This window comes from Acanthopagrus latus, chromosome 4, assembly GCF_904848185.1.
Source record: "Acanthopagrus latus isolate v.2019 chromosome 4, fAcaLat1.1, whole genome shotgun sequence".
In the NCBI taxonomy this organism is placed as follows: Eukaryota; Metazoa; Chordata; class Actinopteri; order Spariformes; family Sparidae; genus Acanthopagrus; species Acanthopagrus latus.
In genome coordinates, this window is record NC_051042.1 from 31847438 (window position 1) to 31868264 (window position 20827).

At 45.0% G+C, this 20827-nt stretch overlaps 1 protein-coding gene across 3 annotated transcripts in view; it reads left to right on the forward strand.

The window, feature by feature from the left end:
- LOC119017911 (transcription initiation factor TFIID subunit 4-like) overlaps nucleotides 1-20827 on the forward strand; it is an 85954-nt gene that overhangs the window by 18487 nt on the left and 46640 nt on the right. For all 3 annotated transcript variants that reach the window (XM_037095079.1, XM_037095082.1, XM_037095080.1), the window contains 5 exons: nucleotides 534-743; nucleotides 5694-5769; nucleotides 6923-7037; nucleotides 13347-13516; nucleotides 17911-18041. In XM_037095079.1, the coding sequence (XP_036950974.1) occupies nucleotides 534-743; nucleotides 5694-5769; nucleotides 6923-7037; nucleotides 13347-13516; nucleotides 17911-18041 (702 nt within the window). The remainder of the gene's footprint in view (nucleotides 1-533; nucleotides 744-5693; nucleotides 5770-6922; nucleotides 7038-13346; nucleotides 13517-17910; nucleotides 18042-20827) is intronic.

The following is a 20827-nucleotide window of genomic DNA, read 5'->3' on the forward strand; positions in this document are numbered from 1 at the left end:
CCGCCAGTAGCCAGCAGGTTTTTCCAGCCAGCCGCGATGAGCGTCACATCAAGGCGCCCGACTGCCCAACCCGGCCACAAACACATGTTGTCATGCAATGTTAGGTCGCTTACGTCAAAAAAATCTGCCTGAAATAGTCTGTACGCAGCAACTTGAGCTCCTCAGGTCGGCGGTGACAGCGGGTTACCAGCAGTGGCCAGCGGCCACGTTTCGTAGCGTATACAATATTAAACATACTGTAGATACACTGACCTGAAATTAAATCAAACGATTTGACTGCAGGAGTAAATGTTTTTTTTTTTTTTAATGACGTGTAAAACCACATGAATCACAGTGTGGGAAGTACAGGTGTTGTCACATGTCTCAGCAGGTGTTTCTTCAGCTGCCTGTAACCATGTTTTTATGATAACATCATGCTAAATTAGCCACTGACCACAGCAGCGCTTGCTTATGCAGCTGTGTGTGGTATTTTCTCATGCATGCCTGTTTTGCTGTTTGACTACAAACTCTGGCCTCTCTCTGCCCGTCAACAGAAGAGCCTCCCGGCCCTGAGGCTGTCTTTGCTGAATAGTCAGCAGTCCCTGACCCAGCCCCCGCAGCAGGGAGTCAAACCAGCACCCGGCGGCACCCCCCCTGCCATCGTGGCCGGGCCAGCTGTCCGCATACGCCACCCGAACAGCGTCAGCACCTCTGCGGGTGCCAGCGCGCTGCCCGCCGGGACGCTGGGACATGCAGCTGCTGTGGTATGTATGGGGCTGACCAGCTGGAGCAGATCCCAGCGCACACTCAGTTATCATATGTACAGCTCACATGAAACAGAGCCAGTCATTATGTAAAATGTGCACTGAAGTGTGTGTGTGTGTGTGTGTGTGGAGAGCTGAAGAGTGGTCAGGTAATAGATGTGACAAATATTTACCCACAATATACCTACATTCAATAGAGAACTGCTGGAATGTGATGGATGCAGACCTGCGGGGGGTGGAGGTGGTGGTGGTGTGTGTGATGTGTGTGTGTTTGTGTGTTGATAGGTCTTATACAAGGCTGAATTATCAGGCTGGAGAGTGTCACAGTGCCATGGCTGGGAGTCACACAGCCGACAGTGAGTTAGAGTCACACTTTAGCTCACAGACTCACTGAGGATTCACGCTCAGTTTACCAGAACAGAGAGAGGTGGGCTTCAGTGTACAGCGTGTTACGGTTATCTAAACAAGATCAATGAGATTCAAGATCAATATTGATTTGTTAGGTAAAGGATGAGTGCTCGTATTATAAACCTGCGTGTGCGCTACACAAACTGTGGTACTGGCCGCTGATCAGAGCAGATGGCGGTCGAGCGCTTGGCTCAAGGGCACCTTGTTGATAACTGTTTACTCCTGCCCAGAGTTTTGACAGCAGATTAGTAAAGTTCCTGACTCAGGAACTTTACAGGGACAAGATCATTTTCTACCCTTTTTAAACGCTTGATATCACGTCTGCAAGGTACATAAATAAAGTTTATTTCAGGAGCAGAGAGCAATGTGCTGTGCTCTTACAGATTCAATACATGGAGGCTTTAAAGACGCTTCTTTAGGGTACTTATACAGGTCATGGGTCTGATATATTCTTGATATGCAGGATTGTATAGAGCCTTTTGACCTGAATGACCTGCATCAGACACTAAACAGCCTCAACAGCCAGGATGATCATAATCTACAGGCCAGAAAGTTTAAGAAGGGAACATTAGATTTACATAGATTTACATTCTGGACGATTTTTAGGGTGATACCAATTCCAATATTATTGAATAAACATTCTAATATCGATGTATTGGGTGATATTGACACACTTTTTGCAATAATCACTCAAATGTGGTTATAACCGACGATTGATTGATTAAAGAAATTGGCGTATATCCTACATTGTCAGTCAGGCTCTGTGAGGAATCCATTGATTTGTATTTTAGATGAATTTTCTATAGATTTTGCCCAAATATTACCTTCAGACAGTTCAAACAAATCAGGATCACAAATAGTTTTTCAAACCGATGATTCCTCGACTCGCTGCACACGGGGAATAACACACAAAATGAAATTCATCCTCAACAACACCAAGATTATAAAACAACACGTGAAGGCTGCTCTTTAGGAATGTCTCTCTCTCCCTATAAATATATATATATATATATATATATATATATATATATATATATATATATATATATATATATATATATTTATTTAACTCAAACAACAGCAGTCACCAAGTCTTAAGTGAGCTCGCAGGGACCTCAGTCTAGATTAAAATGTGTTTCTGGTTTCTGGATTCGTAAAATTTGATCATCCATCCGTTTTCTGTGCACCTTTAAAAGTTTTTGTTTGTTTTAAACTGCAAACTGTTCCTCAAACAAAACAAAACAAAAAAAAAACAAAAATCCAGATCCAGGTCAAAGATCTTTTTTAAAGTCGGCCTTTTCCTCTGGTAACTGGATAATGTAGGACCCAAGGTAGTGAGCAGGTCATCCGGTCACAGTGCAGAGATACAGCTGAGGTCAGGCCCAGGTAACATGGCGAGGTCCAGCACAGCGCTATCACAGAACCATGTGGGAGTGCTGGTAACAATGTGTGTGTGTGTGTGTGTGTGTGTGTGTGTGTGTGTACATGCACGCTGGAAATAAAGTGTTCACGCAGAGCACAGGCGTCTATGGACGGGTCAAGTGAGGTCAGACCCAGATTGGTCCAGGCAGAGGGGTGGGCGAGCCAGAGGGTTCTGTCTGTCTCTTTTGCATATTCCCTCCTCCTTCTTCCTCTCTTCTCTCTTCTCTCTTCTCTCTCACCATTTTCCTCACTTGCTTTTTCTCTCACACTTGCTTTCCCTCTCCTTCTCTCTCCCCCTTCCTCTCTCACTCTCTCTCCATCACTTTCAACCAGTTTCTCTCACTGTATCTACCCCCGCATCACTCCCTCCCTCCCTCCCTCCCTCCCTCCCTCTACCCGTTAACCGTTGAAGGGTGAAGCGAGGTAACTAGGTCAGCCCCGGGTCAATTTTAAAGCAATGTGGCGGCCGCAGTCTATGTCCAGAACATGCCTCTGGTCGCGCTCACTCTCTCTCCATCTCTGTCTCTCTCACGCACACACACACACACGCACACACACACACAGATGCATAAAACACCAACATAAGCTATCACACAAAACATTAGTAAATGATCGCCCATGGCACATCAACAGTCTGAAACCAGACAGATAGTTGAGTTGGGCTAAAAAAGATCTGCTCTCACCGCAGTAGTACATCTCTAACAGTAGTACGGAGCATTTTTAAATATAAATGTAATCAAATAATGTAAAGTCTATAGATGTATGTATATTTTAAAGGCAAATAGTCTTAAATTCTGTTTTCCGATCACGATTACTTCAGCAGGGTTGGGAGGAGTTACTTTAAAAATGCCTCCTGCAGGGACAGACCGATAATCAGCCTGGCAGATTATCGGTATTTGGGATTTTTCTGTCGGATTGCTGATGAAATAACTAATTTAAAAACGTGCTACTGTGGCTCTGACGCAACATCCTCTCACAACAATCTCTGATAGGCAACACGTCACAATGAATAGCCTGTGAACATTAAGATAATGTGAATCTGCAAAGTAAGGAAGTACTCAAGTACCTCAAAATGATACTGAAGGATAATAATAAAAAGGCTGGTAACAAAAGTAATAAAAGGATAGGACTCGAGTAAATTATAGTGAGGCTCAATCTGTCACTGGTTGTTCTAAATTGAATTAAAACATTTTTTCTTTCTTTCTGCAAATTAATATTCGTCTAAATACGGGTTACCAGTCTCACTTATTTCTAATAATCGGTAACCATGTCGGTCAGCCCCTAAATTCCACCACAGTAACTAAATATAACTTATAACTTGATTACTTTCCGTTGCTTTTGGGTTAATTCGATTCCAAACATACTCAAATAAAAGATGTAGGGATAATAAATACGTGATTACTTTTATTTAATCCTCATAACAAGCGTGTCTTCTATAAGAACACACTGTGCATCATTACAGACCAGCGTAGCATTCTTTATTTTTAAAATTGTGATCCAATTTTTAATTAATCTCTGATTAATTATTATGTAACTTTACTGGAATACAGTTACTCTTTTTTTTTGGTATCCTAGTTACATAATCCTGTCACATTAACCCTCAGCGCTGCGCTTTAGTTGATGCTTTTCCAACAATGCCAGCTCTAACACGGCGACGACTAGCAATCATTCAAACCACCGTGAAAGATGAGCAGTGAGTTCAGCGTCACTGTTTTCACTTTCACCCTCTGATTCCCAAACTTTCCACCTGAATTTTTTCTTTTTTTCTTTTTTTACCCGCTCTTAACTGTGTCGCCGGCTGGCCAGAGGTGTTTGCCATCTCCTGCCTGTGCTGAATGTATTTTTTTTTTTCTTTCTTTCTTTCCCTCCCCACTCTCGCAGGCCCCTGCAGTGGATCTCTGGGAAAAATGGCCTCTGTCTTTTTTTCAGTAGCTTGAACAGTAATATAGCATGTGTCAGGGAATGGAAAACAAGGCTAAAAAATATGCAGCAAGAAGCAAACTGGTAAGAATGGATGGCTGAGCCCGGGGCCGGGCCGTTGGCTGCTACCAAGGAAGGAAGTGACTCTAATAGCCCAGCACAGCCTCCCCGCGCCCCCCCTGCTCCTTCTCCTTCTACCACTGCTCCTTCTCCTTCTTCTAAACTACTTTTTCACTGCCGTCTTGACTTTTTATTGCCTTTGTCTCATCTGGAAATGCAAGAAAATGTAGGTCACGTGCAGTGACAGAAGTCAATCCACATTGTTTAAATCAGTGCAGCGCGTGAGGACGTTTGTGTTGGTCGACGAGTCGATCGAGCTTCAAAATCTGTGAAACTGAATATTATCTGATTTTATTAATTGAGACAAATCTAAATTACATATTGTCCTGGTTTAAGGTTGCTTCATAAAAACACAAGCAAACATTAACTGATGCTTATAAGTTGTATTTACGTGTGATCGCAGGTGACAAATGTTAGTGGCGTTTTAATTATGAGGCACGTTTCCTAAAAGATTTTTTGTGAAACTGAATTTTGCTTTTATCGAATTGTGTTTGTGACGTTCTTGTGTCGCCTTTTTTGCTTTGTTGGTGATTGAAGTGTGTCATCAGCGCTTTGGCTCTTATAATAAATGCAGTATTTTTACTGCACTTATAGATTCAGCTGTGCTTCATGTTGACAGATTTCCTGAGTGTTTTCCTCCTTTAAGACTTGTCGACTAGTCAAAGTTTCAACTTCCGTTTTCAGTGAGGCGTCGGGAACATCCCCAGAAGGGATAGCTGCTGTAATATTCATCACCCTTGTATCTATTCCGCATCTATCCAGCATAACTACTGCGGGTATTTTTAATATATTACAGTAAACTAAAAATCAGTACACAACAGTAAAAGTTGCTCAGAGCCAGCTTGTCTCTGGATCATTTCTTGCAGCAAACTAAGTCTGAAAGGGGAGAAAAACTTGATTTCTCCCCTGAGGGATTCCTCTTGGGGGATGATGTTAAAGTGGAGAACTGGTTCAGCAGGAAAGCAACTTCATAGTTTTTAAACCTCCTCTGTAACTTACAAATTGTTTCCTTCTATTAAAATGCGACAATAATGCACATAATCTATATTGTTGTTTTGTTTTTTTTGTTTTGTTCCTCAGGGTATTAAGACAGCGAGCACCGTCGGTGGCCAGGTCCGGATGCCCATGGTGATCACACAGTCTGTTAGAGCGCAAGGTGAGAACGTTTGTCAGCAAATCACTCGAATCTAATCACACGTACAGAATCTGTCAGTTTTTATGTCAGACGTCTTAGACGATTAGGTGTAACTGTGAGTTTAGATGTGTAATTTTTCGGTGTCAGTTTTCCATCCTTGACAGCCTCAAACACACACACACGAAATCTCTTGTTTTTGGCCTCCAGATTTTTTTTTTTTTTTTTTACCTCTCCCTTCAAGCTCGACCAGATGTTTTCAGATTTTCCAAACTCCTGTCCTGACCTTCTGGTTAAATAAAGAGCCAGTGAAAAAAAAAAAAGAAAAAAAAAAGCGCTTAAACAAAGATAGCCATTAGTGAGACTCTAAATGTTCTCTCAGTAGGCTGTAAGATGTGTAAACAGGCAGGAGCCACAGAGAGAACAGGTGTTTTTTTTTTTGTTTTTTTTTCCTGTCTGGTTATAAAGCCTTCTCAAACATTTGCGCTGCTGCTTACTCACACTGATTCACAAACACTCTTCCCACAGAAGCCCACAAATATCGCCCCAACACCAACCGGGCGTAACGCTCCCCGAAGAGAGCTGTGTGCTCTCAGGTGGTGTGTGTAATGTGTGTACCTGTGTTTGCTTGTGTGTGTGTGTATGCCCGTGTGAATATGTGTGTGTGTGTACGATCGGAGGTGCATACAAATTTGATCTGCCCCCTTCCCCAAGATTGCCTGCAGTGAAAGATCTGTAGGTTGTTTTATGCCCATAAATTGGAATGCGGGGATAGTTCTAAAAATACTTTTCTGTGCCTCTCGGCGAGGAACATGCCTGTTAAAATCAAGTTTAAATTCACTCTGGCAGTCCTTGTGCCTCTCTGGAAAACGTGTCTCGGAGCAGGATGCGGTTTAGGAGTGTAAGGAGAGCCGGTGAAGCGCAGTGATATTGACAGAGCGACGCTTTCCGCACCAACCTGGGGAGAGCGACAGTACCGCTCCCCCCTCCTCCTCCTCCGCCCTCCCGAATCCCCCCTCCGTCTACCCCTGAGAGGATGACAGACGCAGTTGAAGGTAGTCGTTAGACAGGAGGATATTTGACGCAGATAGAAAGGGACACTTCAATGATAACATTACTCCTTTCCTGTTTTGTTGAGTGTTTTTCCTCCCTTCTTGTTTCTCCTTCGCTTTAACAGGCACGATGGGGAAGGGAGCCATCATCCAAGCAGGCAAAAGTCCCGTGGGCCTGGCTGTGCAGATCTCTGGGAATCAGAAAAACAAGCTCAATGACCCCGGAGGAGGCTCTTTCAGGTACATCAGCACTCCAGGAGAGCGACCGTGGAGCGCCTGCTGTTCCCAGCAGCCGTCACATGGGGGCAGCATTTCACTAAGATGCCTCCGCATGACTACAGGCTACACTCTCAGCTAAGGCTATGAGTGTTTATCCCAGTTGCCTGCCTGGCCACCTGGCTGCCTGCCTGCCCGGCTGCCAGGCTGGTTGATCGGTGGTCCTCTCTTCCCTTTCTCTCTCTCTCTCTCTCTCTCTCTCTGCGCCCACCACATAGCAACACGCTGCCAGCCAATAGATCACCCTCACGATCGCCCTCCTTGTGTCAGTGTCACAACTCATCGACAGGATCACAAATGAGCTAAATCTTAATTTAGAAATACGGTAATTGTGTCCAGATGGTTGGAATTTCTGGATGCGGTTCTGAAAATACCTTTTGGTTAAGTCAAACATACGGTATTTAGCCCGCAGCTTTGCTCTCTCTCTCTCTCTCTCTCTCTCCCTCTCTTCTCTGGTCTTGTCTCTGCTTCAGCTCTGCTTTTGTCTCAAAACATAAAAGGTTCATCGCCCACATGCTGGCCTTTGTGGTCCATGTTTTGTGTGAGTCTTTGTGTATTTGCGTTTGTCAGTGTTTGTGAGGACATATACATGCTAGTTCATGTTTGCATATGTGCCTCTGTTTCTCTGTTTGTTTGTGTCCCTGCTCGGGCGCACATGAACATGTGTGTATATATCCTCACAGTCTGAGGATATTGTTTATGTGTGTGTATCAAATTGCGTGCGTGCGTGTATCGACAGGAGCGTGGCTTTGGGATTGCCCTGGTGTGACCGGGCCGGGGCAAGAAGAGTGTCTGGGTCATGGGCCAACGGGTTCATGGTAATGGTTCCCATCTCCTGAGGGGAAAGGCAGCGCCCGAGGCTCTGATTGATAAACCAATAAATCTTTAGCTGCGTTGGTAATTAAGCTGTCAGGCTCGCTTGTTACTGACGACCTTTTTTTCCCCTGCGGTGATCACAGTGGCCCTCAACTCAACACTGGTTTCAACACGAGCCCAATAATGCACAGCAGCGTTGTCACGCGAGAAGCGTGTCGCTGACATTTTTGCCATATTTTCCTTTTATCCAGGTCAGGTGATGCTCTGCCCGGTCGGAGCGCAACATGTTGAACGAGGTGCACAATGTCGCCGTCCGTCACCACCGGTCTCACCACCGTCCATGTGTTTGTCTCCACATGCAGGTTGTTTGTTTTCTGACACACTCCTCAAGTCAGATATGAGGCTGCTATTGATTTCAGTCTTTAATGAGTGATGGCCCTCTGCTGACATTATCTCCATCTCTAAATTTTCACCTTCAGTCAGTCGGTGTTTGAAGTGATGTCTTCATCGACTTTATGTTGTTAGCGTGATATTCCAATATTACAAGTCCATATTGCCCAGCCTAACCTGGAAATCACTATACAAATACACCTTTATCTCCATCCGTCCTCTTAGCACACACTACAGACAGTCAGCACTAAACTTAATAAGGCAACGTTATGTAGAAATGGACATTTTGTGCGATTTGGCGCCCCTACAACTTCTGAGTGCGACACCGCTGTCGTAAATACAAATCGCAAATCTATAACAATTTGTCAGATGTAATGCAGGTGCTGACTACAGACAAAACAAAGGTCACATAGTGCTGAGACAGAGACACCATTCACCTTAGTACAAGACACTGTACCATCAAAATGATTTTAAAGCTGTTATTTAAAGGTTGTTTTTAAGGTTTCAGCTGGATCTCCCAGTCTCAGTCACTGTTTGTGGTGTTTATTTATTTGTTTTTTTGTACCTGAGGGTACAAACGTGTTGGAACAGAGCCCAGTGTTGCAGGGGCGATCAGTGCGACGTGCGTCGTGTCTTCACACCGCGTCCAGAAACCTGCAACATGAACGCAGAGTGAAGACTGAAGTTTTATTCGCTTTTGAAGTTCCCTGTGAGTTCCTACTGAGTTCGATCTCCAGCACTCGTAACGTGCCATTGGCATGATGCGGTAGAAGTGTTTCTGACACAGTGTTCGAAAAGCACAAACGAACAAACGCTTACGATGAGAGACGAGTGAACATCCTCGACCCTTTGAGTGCGTCTGGCCTGGTCAGCCGCCATCCACCAGCCTCTCACCCGCCCGGCCGGCACCGTGTTCAGCTGTAGTCGGGGGGCTGATGTGTGTGTGTGGCTGTCACTCCGAGCCACTGGTCCCAGCGGGCCAGCTGTAGCACAAACACACACATACACACTGCAGGGCTTGTGGGGTTTCCAGAGCAGCTCCAGCCTTCTGTGTAAGTGCTCGAGTGTGTGTGTGTGTGTGTGTGTGTGTGTGTGTGTGTGTAGTTTACAGTATAGAGTGAAAGCAGCTGTCTCTGTGCCCCCCCCACCACCACCTCCACTCTCCCCTCCCCTCCTCATCTCTCTGTAAACACTCGACATCCGCTGTAATCACAGGCGAGCCAGCCGAGGCCCTGAGCCCTCTGCCAACCTCCGAGCTCAGCCTCAGCCCTTCAGATCCAACCCTGTCCTACACGGTGGACTCACATCCGTGCGCATGAACACACAAACACTCGCATAGTTGCCCAGACGGGCACGCAAGACAAGGAACAAAACGTTTTGTTCGCGATCTTTGCTGCCAGTGGATCTGAGAGTCCACCAGGACTTTTCCATCATTTACCAGCAAAAGGAGCACATTCTGTCTTTGTGGTTACACCCTTTGTTGCTCTATAAATTGCAATGTGAAAAAAAAAAAAAGTCTTTACAAATGAATGTGACTCAATTAGAGCTTAAAAGTGACCTCCCAAATATTGTTGATGCAGGCTTGGAAACTCGGCAGCCACAAGATTAGATTATGTTCAGATCGGGTGCCGAGCTGCTATAAAGTCGCTCCAAGAAGTCCAGGAAGAAAATGGTGGCACGCCAAAACGCCGAGAGAGCAAACAGAAAGGCCTATGATGCTAACTTTCACTCGTAGGTTTGTTAATTAAACCAAGGCTTCTCGACATACGATGCGCCTCATCCGCATGACACCACGTTTTTTTTTTTTTTTTTTTTTTAAATGTTTGTGAATAATTACAGCTGGAGTGCGGGTGGTCCATTGAATTTAGCTCGTGGCTGAGTTTATTGGCCCCTCTTGTGCCACCGCTGCCACCAGTGCTGTCATCCATTTGGGTCACGAGCGCATATCCTATCAGCTGCTCTGTGGAGAACTCTCCTCCAGTGGTCTCTCAGTGTGGGCGCAACAAGGCTGCATGGCCCGGGTGTTAGTCACAGGGATCAATCGGGGCCCCCTGCCTGGGCACAGGGACCTTTATCCATCGGGCAGTGGTTGGGTGGGGCGGGAGGAGGAGGAGGAGGAGGAGGAGGAGGAGGAGGAGGGGTTGGTGCAGGAGATCTGGATGCACCCCCCCCACACACACACACACACCCATCTATCTTCAATCACACACACACAACCTCTAAATGGCAATGCAATCCTCTCACCACCTATGGCGTGCCCTCTGTGAAACACGAGCTTGATATGGAAACGACATGCATATGTATTCATGTGACCGCCGGCGCCGCGTCCCCGGGCCAACCCGAACCAATAACTGAGAGGCTGCTCTTTAGCTCCTGTGGAAGCTAATTACGTCTCTGCTTTATTAGCGCGGAGGTATCGTCGGGAATATTTTGCATTTCATATCTCATTCCCTCCTTTTAATGTCAGACCTGTCTTTGGCATTATCATTTGATTTGAGCGCCGGCGGACCCAAATAGCCAGAAATCACATCATCCAAGGAAAAAGAAACTCTCATAACGTACTCGTAATATTACCCGTGTTCTTGGATACTTCTTTATGTTTTATGTATTTATACAGTTGTCGCCCGGTGTAGTAATCCCCCCCCCCCCCAATTTTTTACTACTGCTGATGTTTTTGGCATGTTACACAAACGATTCAGTTTTTTTTATGTACATTATCTCACTGATCCTATTGTTTGATATAAAGAAATTCCGGCTCATATCTCAGTTTTCTGCTCTTATTGCAGCTTATTCCTATATGATCGGATCGCCAGAGGCCACGTAGCTCCATTATAAATTCACTTTTATGATTTTTTTTTTTATTTATAGGGACAGATACATAAGCATATGATATTTTCTAAATAGATTCATGCTACATAGCGTAACATATTCAGTATCATCGAAGCCAGTGGGCAAGAAGTAAAGTTATTACAGAGTTGACTTTGTCTTTCCCGTCATTATTTGTCTCATTATTTGAAAAGAATTATTAAATTACCTAGCAATCAAGCTAGCTGTACTTCAGATTTCAATTTAGAACCCCCGAGGTTAAAAATCGGCCCAACCAGGTCATATCTGACAGAAGGAATTAATTTAAAAGTCACTTACCCTATTTTTACAGAGATAATCTAACCTGTTGTGTTGTCCTTTTCAAACCTCAGACTCTAAGTGCCTCGCTTAGCTTCTGTCAGGTTCGTAACTGAGTAGATCTGTTCAGAAAGAGACTTTTTGTTGTCACCGTTGCTTAAAATGTGACAATTTCTATCTATTCCAATGAAATGATGTCATAACTCTTGTATTCTGTGGCACTTTGCTCTTCTTCACACAGCTTGTTGTCAATACAGCGTCACACACACGTGATAAGGTCGTCTACCTGTCTGCTGCATATGAAGCTGTGAAAGTAGCAGCGTCTCCTATTTTTGCCTGAGTGAACACGGCCTCAGGCGTGCTTCTTTTTAGGACAGGTTAGGATATCCATGAGGACGTGATGAAGAAAGGTGCAGCGCCCGAGGTGCAGCGCAGGGTATAACCCTATGTATCCATGCTTGTGTTGTTGTGTAGATACTCTGTGAAGGCATAATTAGACCGAGCGCTGGAGGAGAGGAGCAGAACGGGGGAGATGGTCGAGGTGTGCGAGGTTCAGGGAGTTGCTCTAATCGTCTTTGTCAACCTCCCGCTGTAGTGTCAAGTTTCATATTGGCTCTCCGTGGCCGCACCGAGGAGCGGGAGGGTCTCGGCGGGGTGGAGTTGGCCGACGGTGTGTGTGTGTGTGTTCCCACACCGCACACAAGAGCTGCAGCAACACACGCACAGGCTCTGTCGCAACCAACATCGGTGGCATGAACGTAAATGACTGTGGAGGTGAGCCAGTGAGTGGCGAGAGGCCACTCAGTGTGTGTTCTTGTGGTTCTTTGTTCCCCTCCGTCAGAGCCACTCAGAAAATCCTGCGCTCGCTCTGGGCCAGTCCTGTAAGCACAACACGTCACCGCTCGGCTAATTCAGGCCAGAATCACAATCATTACTTGCCAAGTACAATAATTGTAGGGGGAATGTTTTTCAAGTGACAGCTCACAAAGAAAGTTACAGCCGTTCGTGGATGTGTGGACGTAGCTGACTGTCAAATGTAATGACCCAAGCACAAATTGTGTATGTTTACACGGCATTAGGCCTCTGAGAAATGACCAGCGCATCAGGAAAACACAGAGCGGCGGAGCAGCATGCAAATAGAGTTTGTGGACATTAGCGTATAGCGAGATTCATCACGGCTCCTTGCCAATCCTCAGGAGCATCCTTACCGAGCTTAACTCCATCCAAACGCTCTTCATCTTCCTGCCTCGCAGAGCGCCGGCACCAATAGAGCCCGGAATGGGAATTCTGTGCCATTATGACCAAAGCATAGCACTCGCTCACAAAACTAATGCATGTTGTCATCCAAGGAAATAGTCATGAGTAGAAGCAGGATCTCAGAATATATGATTCTGGTAATCTTTGTGCACGAGGGCTACTGCTTCACGCCTCCAAACTGCATTTTTTTTCCATCGTGGATCGAGCAGAATTGTGCCGTCTGTCTCTGGATCTTTGTCTCGAGGATTTCACTACAGTCATTTTTTTCTGCTAACTGTGAGGAGTATACACAGAAGGTGGCGGTGTAGACAGAACAACCAGTAGGAGTCGCTAATGCTGCAGCAGGGACAAAATCTCTAAAGGCAGCTTCCCAAGTGGGCTTTTTTTCCCCCTGCGGGATCCAGGCGCCCTAATCAGTGTTTGACTTTCACTGACTTTAGTGACTTTAATTTTAGTCCACCCTGAAGTGGTGCATATGTTTACAAAAACTACCTCTGTTGTACGCCTATTTTGTGTCTTCTTGCACAATCAAATCTAATCTAAACTTCTAAATCTGTAATCCAAGCCACATTAAGTGCATGTATGAAATGCATAAAAGTCTTTGTCCCTGAGGTGTTGCCTTCTCCTGCAGAAGATCATTTAGTTGTTTTTCCTTTGTGTATAATTTGCTAATCTCTCATGTTTCAGGGACGATGACGACATCAACGACGTCGCCTCCATGGCCGGGGTGAACCTGAACGAGGAGAGCGCAAGAATACTCGCCACCAACTCTGAACTCGTGGGAACGCAGATCCGCTCATGTAAAGACGAGGCCTTTCTCCACCCGGGACTGCTCCATCGACGAATATTGGAAACAGGTCAGATGAGTGTGACTCGCCCGTCTTTGCAGCACAGCGATGTCGCAGCTCATCAACATTTATCTTTTTTAAACGCTCTCAGCTGCAGCTGGAGGAGGCTCGCCTCTCAGACACCGTGTGATTATTTTAGCAGTGTGAGGAATCTTAATGTTACATCAATGTATCCCCACCACCACCACCCAACCCCTCCACGCTACACAAGATGAAAATCCAGACTGTGGTAGTGATGAAATCACTATCTGTTGTCTTTCGTGTTAGGAACATGTTGTTTCTGTGTTTATAGTGTCATCACTAAAGACAGTTTTGATTTTCTCTCCTACAGTGTTTGGGGCTGAGCCTTTTCTTGTTTGGCCTCGGTTTAAATTTGATGCACTTAACAATTCTTTCACCTCCTTTAATGAATTCTTCAGTGGCTGTCTGAACTCACTGGACCCCAGGCACACACATAAATACTTTATGGGTTTGTCTTTTGAAGGCTGGCTGTCAGATTGTCCTCTGGACTAAAAGGAACAGAGTTTAGAGGAATGATACTTGGCAGCGAGATTTTGATTCTTTTCTCTCTTTTCAGTGGATCTTGACACTCTGATAGCACTCAAAGTATTATGTGTGCTAATCGATACGGGCGGAAGAGTCTTGGTTTGTTTGCAGCATCACATGAGAGTGATAGTGTCTTCATTATCTCTTTTTTGCTACCGGCAGTCAGTTTTATTGCTTGAAATATACTTTAGGCTCTCGCTGCACAGTGAAGCCGGTGAAAACGTATAATGAGCGTTATTACTCAAAATAAAACTGCGCCTAGCATCTTGCTCCTGTGCATCAGATCAAAAAACACACAGTATAATTCCACGTGACGGGGAGTCTAGCGCCCTCATCTTGTTTTATCTCAATTAAAGTATCTTTAGTGCGCCGAGGAGGCCTGCAGGTCATGTTTCGTTATGCGGACTCTTGGCGTGGTTGTTATCCCGTCACCTTGGGGAAGAGAGGTTGTTTAAAAATATAAATCTTTCCTCAGGGGGGTCACGCAGCGTGATACAGGGCAGGAGGCTAGGGCGCCCCCTGCTGGGGAAGTGGCACTTATGCAGCTTTGTTGTGTCAGTGATTGGCCTCTCCACGCTCTCAGCTGACAGCAGTCCGAGGGAGGCACCCCCGGCCTGCCAGCTCCACTCAATCAGGAAGCCTCGGCTGCTCCTCTTTACTGTACGAGCGCCGAGTTCGACTCTGCTCTGCCGTCTCGTTTACATCCCGCTAAAACTTCACCGTGACCTTTCCTGCCCCCCTGAAAGATGGGCTCCTCCGTCTCTCTTTTCTTTGTCACTTTGGTGTTTTCGGATCAGAGGAGACACCCCGATCCACCATTCCTTTACACGTGTATTTATTGTCTTTTTTTATTTTTTCACTGAGCACTGATTCCAGGAGAGAATGTTGGCTGGCTCTTTCTATCCCCCTTTCTTTATTTTCCTCCCCTTCTCATATTTATCCCCTCCAAACAAACACTTGTGCCGCCCTTCTCTCCCAAACCTCTCTCTCCCTCCCCTCGTAACTCTTCAGGCTGGTCCTCGAGCCGGGGAGGGGAGGAGGAGTGAGCGGGTTTCATTTGTGAAGCCGCAAAACAGCATCTCAGGAACCAGAACACAGAGCACAGCTGGAGCTCCCGAGAAGAGCTCCTCAAAGTAATGATAGTCCGCTGATACCTCAAAGCTCCACGTCGTAAATGCACATGGACCCATCACGTCAATTTACATGTGAACAGACACACGGAGACTTACGTGACAGCGACACACAGAGAACACACACACACACACACACACACAAACACAGGTTATTAAATCGTCCAAAAATGCCTTGAAATAATCAAAATACCTCAGACATCTGTGTGGATTATAACCTCGCTACCCTCAGTATCGTTTTCAAACACGGCTTGATTGGATGCATTTTTGTTCTCGAGCATAATTTCCTGCAACTTGAACATGATTCACTTTCAAAACAAAGGAGGAGCCTCACGCCGCGCTCACATCATGTCAGTTTCACCTCGAAACTTGCATGACCTGCTACCGGGGGAAAACACCGGTCGACACTAACATGTCTGCCCAAGACAGAAAACTCAAAAACAGAAGAGAGACTCTTCCTCAGGTGATTGATTTGCACTGGGAATCAGGGTCCAATCAGGATTCATTCACAGGTCAAATGACGCTTCAGTAGTCGAGGGTGTTTCAGTTGCTGTGATGAAAACACAACACCCGGGTGGAAATGCTAATTTTCTCTTTTCCGGTGTGATGCTATAATGCATGTTGAAGTTGAGGACGTGAATAGTTTTTCTGTCTCTGTTCAAACATCGTCATTGTCAGCCTTGAACTCAGTGTGACTGACTGATACTATTGTCTTTATTGTGATTTTAAATTCTCCTTAATCTTGTTCATATCTTTACCTTATCCTTTACGGTCTTGAACGCAGCTCCCTGTTGGCAGGTCAAGATAAATCATTATTATTTTTGACTCCTTGACCTCAAATAACAACCTAGTTAATGTAGAATTTCAAAAAATATAAAGAGCACATGGTTGAATAGCTGACAGTCTTTGGATATTATCAAGCTGCCAAGGATGAATATCAGAACCTTTGCCTTGGCATTCATAAATGATTGTCGGTCACTATTTTTAAAGAGGGTGGAAGGTTTTGTCTCGGTCCTCGAAAAGAAGACTCACTGAGAAACCAGAACAGAAAACTGACCGACATCACAGGATCATACGAGTTTGCTAAAAAAAGATCTGTGAGTGTTTCGTACATCTGGAATAAGTTTTCTGACCACGTTTAACACTTTGGCTGTGGGTGAACGGTGTCCAGTTGTTATTTTTGTGAGCAAATGTTGTGTTGTTATTATTGGCACATGAAAAAAGATGAAGTTTTCCAAATGATTATGATTGATTGTAAAGGGAACACGTGAGATTCTCCAGACATTTCACCTAAAACTTCAAGTGGTGGCAACCTCATGGTAGCACTGGATGAAGATGATCAGGTTTATTAGGACATCTTGTCGGGGAAACGTGGATATCTGCAACGAATTTCACGTATGAAACTTCGTGCAACAGCTGCCTGGATTGATTAGAGTCGACCGAAGTGGCATCCCGAGAGAAATCCATGGATAAAGATGTACTCCCAGCTGGAGAGCTTATTTTCTTTGGTGCTGATTATTCCTGCGATTGCTTTCGTCTTTCATCTTGAAATAAAAAAAAACAAAAACAAAACAGGAATATAAAAGCTGTCCAGTTCATTAGTCTGTTTCTAGCTGTGGCCTTTTTTCTTTAGGTGAATAATTGTGATCAGTCTGAGTTGAAGAGCAGTTGTTTTTTTCGCTCAGAGAGAAATGTGGCTCTTAAGTCTCTTAAACTTTCTCTGAAATATTAATGCCCCTGAAAGATCTTATTTTTTAAGGAAAGCGAAAGCCTATTAGTGTTTTTTTTTTCTCTGACCTTGTGACATTGCCACATGTGCTGCCACTGTAATTATAAGGCTAACAGGGCCGCCTCCATCCATTTCAAAGCCTGAGCGGGTTGAGGAATATATGTATTGTTCAGCTGATTTAAATAATTGGTGTGGTTTACTTAAAAGGGTGCCAGAGAGAAAATTATGGTAATGGAATAATTTAAAAAAGGAAGTTGGAAACAGATTGTAACCCTAACCGAAAGTCTGTCCTCCTCTCTTTTGTTATGACTTCGGATGAGTTTTGCTCCGAGGAAACTAAATTATCCTTTCGACGACGACGAGGAAGAGATGGTCAATGTCGTTTACACACTCGAAGGAGCTTAGCTAGTAAAGCCACTCCGGAATTTGCACTAAGACTGTGAAACGAATTAACTTTTCTGTTTGATGAGTCCTATTTCTGGGAGTTAATTGCACGTACTAATCCAGGCGGTTGTTTCAGCGCGAGTGTGTGTCTGTGTGTGTGTGTGAGTACAGTCGGTGTGAATGAGTTGCTGAATGAAAGTTGTGTGTCGTCCTCTGTTGGTGTGTTTTACGAGTTGTCTCGCTTCTGTGTGTGTGTGTGTATGTAGCGAAACAATTACCTCCTACCTGCTTAGCTGTTGCTTTTTTAAAAAAAAAGAAATCGCAAGTCGTGGAATCAAGAGAAGTGATAATCAAACAGTCACTCTCAACCTCTTCATCCCTCTTGTGAATTAAAACGTGAGAGTAAAAGTTACACCATAAAACTCCTGATGGTTAGATGGAGGATTCAACGTTTTTATCGGGGCGGAATCAGTGAAGCGAGTTAGAAAATTTGGTTTTAACGACGAGAAGCGAAAGTAGCAACTGTTCCTGTTGTGATGTAATAATATGCTGACGGCAGAAGTTTAGTTTGTCCTAAATGTGTGTGTGTGTGTGTGTGTGTGTGTCCTTCACAGCCAAGAAGTTTGGAGTCACAGAGGTCCCCATGGAGGCAGTGACGTTCATCTCACATGCTACACAGTCGCGACTTCGGACTGTGGTAGAAAAAGTTTCTACGATCGCGCAGCACCGGCTGGACTCCTGTAAGGTGGGCAGAACACAAAAACACACACATGCGTACCCACAAAGAAGAGATGTCCGGAGTCGTTCAGTGCATGACTGAACCACAGTGAGTTGGACAAGGCAGCATCCTACGAGGAACTTCTGGCAGCTGATTTAAAACTCTCGCCAAAATGCAACCTAGGCTTTTTTTTGTGAATGTACCCGAGTCAAACCTGAGTTGTTCTAAAACTTTGTTTTTAGTAAATTCTGTGCACACAAACAATGTTCTCAATGCTCGTGTTCATGTGTAGAGACCCTGGTGATACTGCGAGCAAAGTTTCATGTGTCGAGACTTCTTACTGTTTTAAATATAGAGATTTTGATGCTATCGCTGAAGTGCCCATAGCACTCCCATTGAAAATTCGTTTTACCAGAAAACGGGGAAAAAAGTGCCTCTTTCGTTGTAATTATGCTTTTACACGAAGGTTTGACTCGGGTACATTCACAAAAAAAGCCTAGGTTGCATTTTGGTGAGAGTTTCACTTTAAGTTGGATGAACAGCGAGAGAGGAAAGGTTAGCAGAGCTGCTCTGGCTTCAATTATATTAGAAGTGGAGAGCGTTTCCTCATTTAAAGAAGGAGAGAAGGAGCTGGAGCTCAGAGGTTGAACAATCACTGGAGAGGTCGAGTAGAAGGAAATACACTGACACTAGCAGTGTTGCTGTAGACCACATGGACGAGTGGCGGAGCAGACCAGAGCATTTGAGCTGCCGCTGATGATCAGATGAGCTGCAGGTGCGTGAGCGGCGGGAGCTCCAGACACCCTGGGAGGCCACGCCCAGCCTCTGGAGAGAGACTCTCAGAGCAAGAGAAACAAAACAAGGCACGAAGCACAAAAAAAACATCCATACAGAGTCCAGATCATGACAGCCTTCCCTTTCTTCCAAACAGCTTCTCAGGCAAACTCCCAGATGGTTCTGTGTTGTAATCCATCTAGTGCAGCTAAACCAAATACCTTCGGTCGTGTCGTGCGGTCCAAAGTAACTTCTGTTTTTTTTATCGGCCTGTTAACTTGAATAGGGATACAACTATTTTTCATCTGTACCCACTTTTAAAGATGCTTCTTTCACAAATATGCCCATGGAACTAAGTATTTTATCCACCTGGCTTCAGGCAGACGGCAGGTGGGCAGATAAAATAAAGCAAATATTTATAGAAATCTCATCAGTGTCCTTTCTGGCTCTGCAGCCAGTCACCATCCCCACTCGTCTGCTTCTGTCCACATGTTAAATTCTCCATGAAGACCTGAACTCCACCCTCATGTTGCTCCTGGTTAGCAGGCCGGCGCCTCACGTGTCGACTCTGCCACCTTTAATGTGAGTGTGATGGGGAGAATCAGAGGCAAATTGTATTCAGCTTGTAAACATAAGCAAGTTGGCTAATAGATTTACAACTCTGATTCCAGAAAAGTTGACACGGTGTCAAACACGAAATAAAAACAGAATGCAATGATTTTGATAAATGAGGGCAGAAACAACTCCGTAGTTTAATTACATTTGGAAATGATTAATTCATTTTAGGACCCAACACGACCAACATCAGTTAAATCAGTTTGTGATTCATTATTTTCTCGTACAGAAACGTTTGATGCGTTGCCACATTGTCACCAGGTGGCATGTGTCCGAGCAGCCCTGCACATAGTTTGGCAGACCGAACAAACACACAGTAAACATCGGATCAGAACTCTGCGAGGAATATTAAATATTATATATTAAAAGAAGCTTTGTCGGGACATTCAAGCACACACACACACACACACACACACACACACGCGTAAACACACAAACTTGGCTCGCTCGTGTGCTTCAACATTCCTGCACAGGTACGCAGTGGCACGCACACAAATACGCTTTTATCCGTCTCACCGACAAAAACAGCGAGTGTACCACTAACATAAACACATAAAAGTTAATATAAGGAATATTTTTCACCCTCGAGTTGACAAACAGGACTTTTTCAGTCAGTCAGCCAAAAGTGGAGGCACGACAGAACTTCTAAGCTCACGTCTGCGTATGAACACCTGCTTACTTTTCCTGTTATTGGTGACTTCATCTCTCGTAGCCCTTGAATGTAACTCTACAACCACATTTAATTGGCGAACATTAAAGTGCAAATCCATCTCGACTACAATCCCAAAATCTCGGTGTTGTTGGGAGTGACGGGGGGGGGGAAACTTTGAAAATGTGTTTTTCCTGACACCACGAAGGGGAGGAAGAGGAGGAGGAGGAGGGAGGAAGAGCATCGCTACAGCTGTCCCCATCTTGTTTTGTGCTCCTTCTTCTTCTTCTCCTCTTCCGTCATTTCTTTTTCCCTTTTTGTGGTTTTGTAAATGAGGTGTGTGTGTGTGTGTGAGGGAGGCATGCAGCTCTGTGAAGCCACTCTGTTGACATCAGCGAAAAAAAAAGAAAAAAAAGAAGAAGAAGAAGAAGAAGAAGAAGAAGAAGAGCTGGGGAAAAAAAAGACCAAAAGACAAAGCGGCCTCTTAAAGAGCAACCGGGCTCCGGCAGCGGCGGCAGGAGCTACGGCAAGAGTGCAGGCTCAGCGCTGCAACAAAGAGGAGGGAGGCTGGATGAGAGAGAGAGAAAGAGAGGGGGAGAGGAGAGGAGAGGAGAGGAGGGGAGAGGAGAGGAGGGGAGAGGAGAGGAGGGGAGAGGAGAGGAGGGGAGAGGAGAGGAGAGGAGAGGAGAGGAGGGGAGAGGAGAGGAGGGGTGTGCTGGCGATGAGCCTCCTCTGATGTGTCTTTGTGCTCTGTGCCACCCAGCTCCTCTCATCC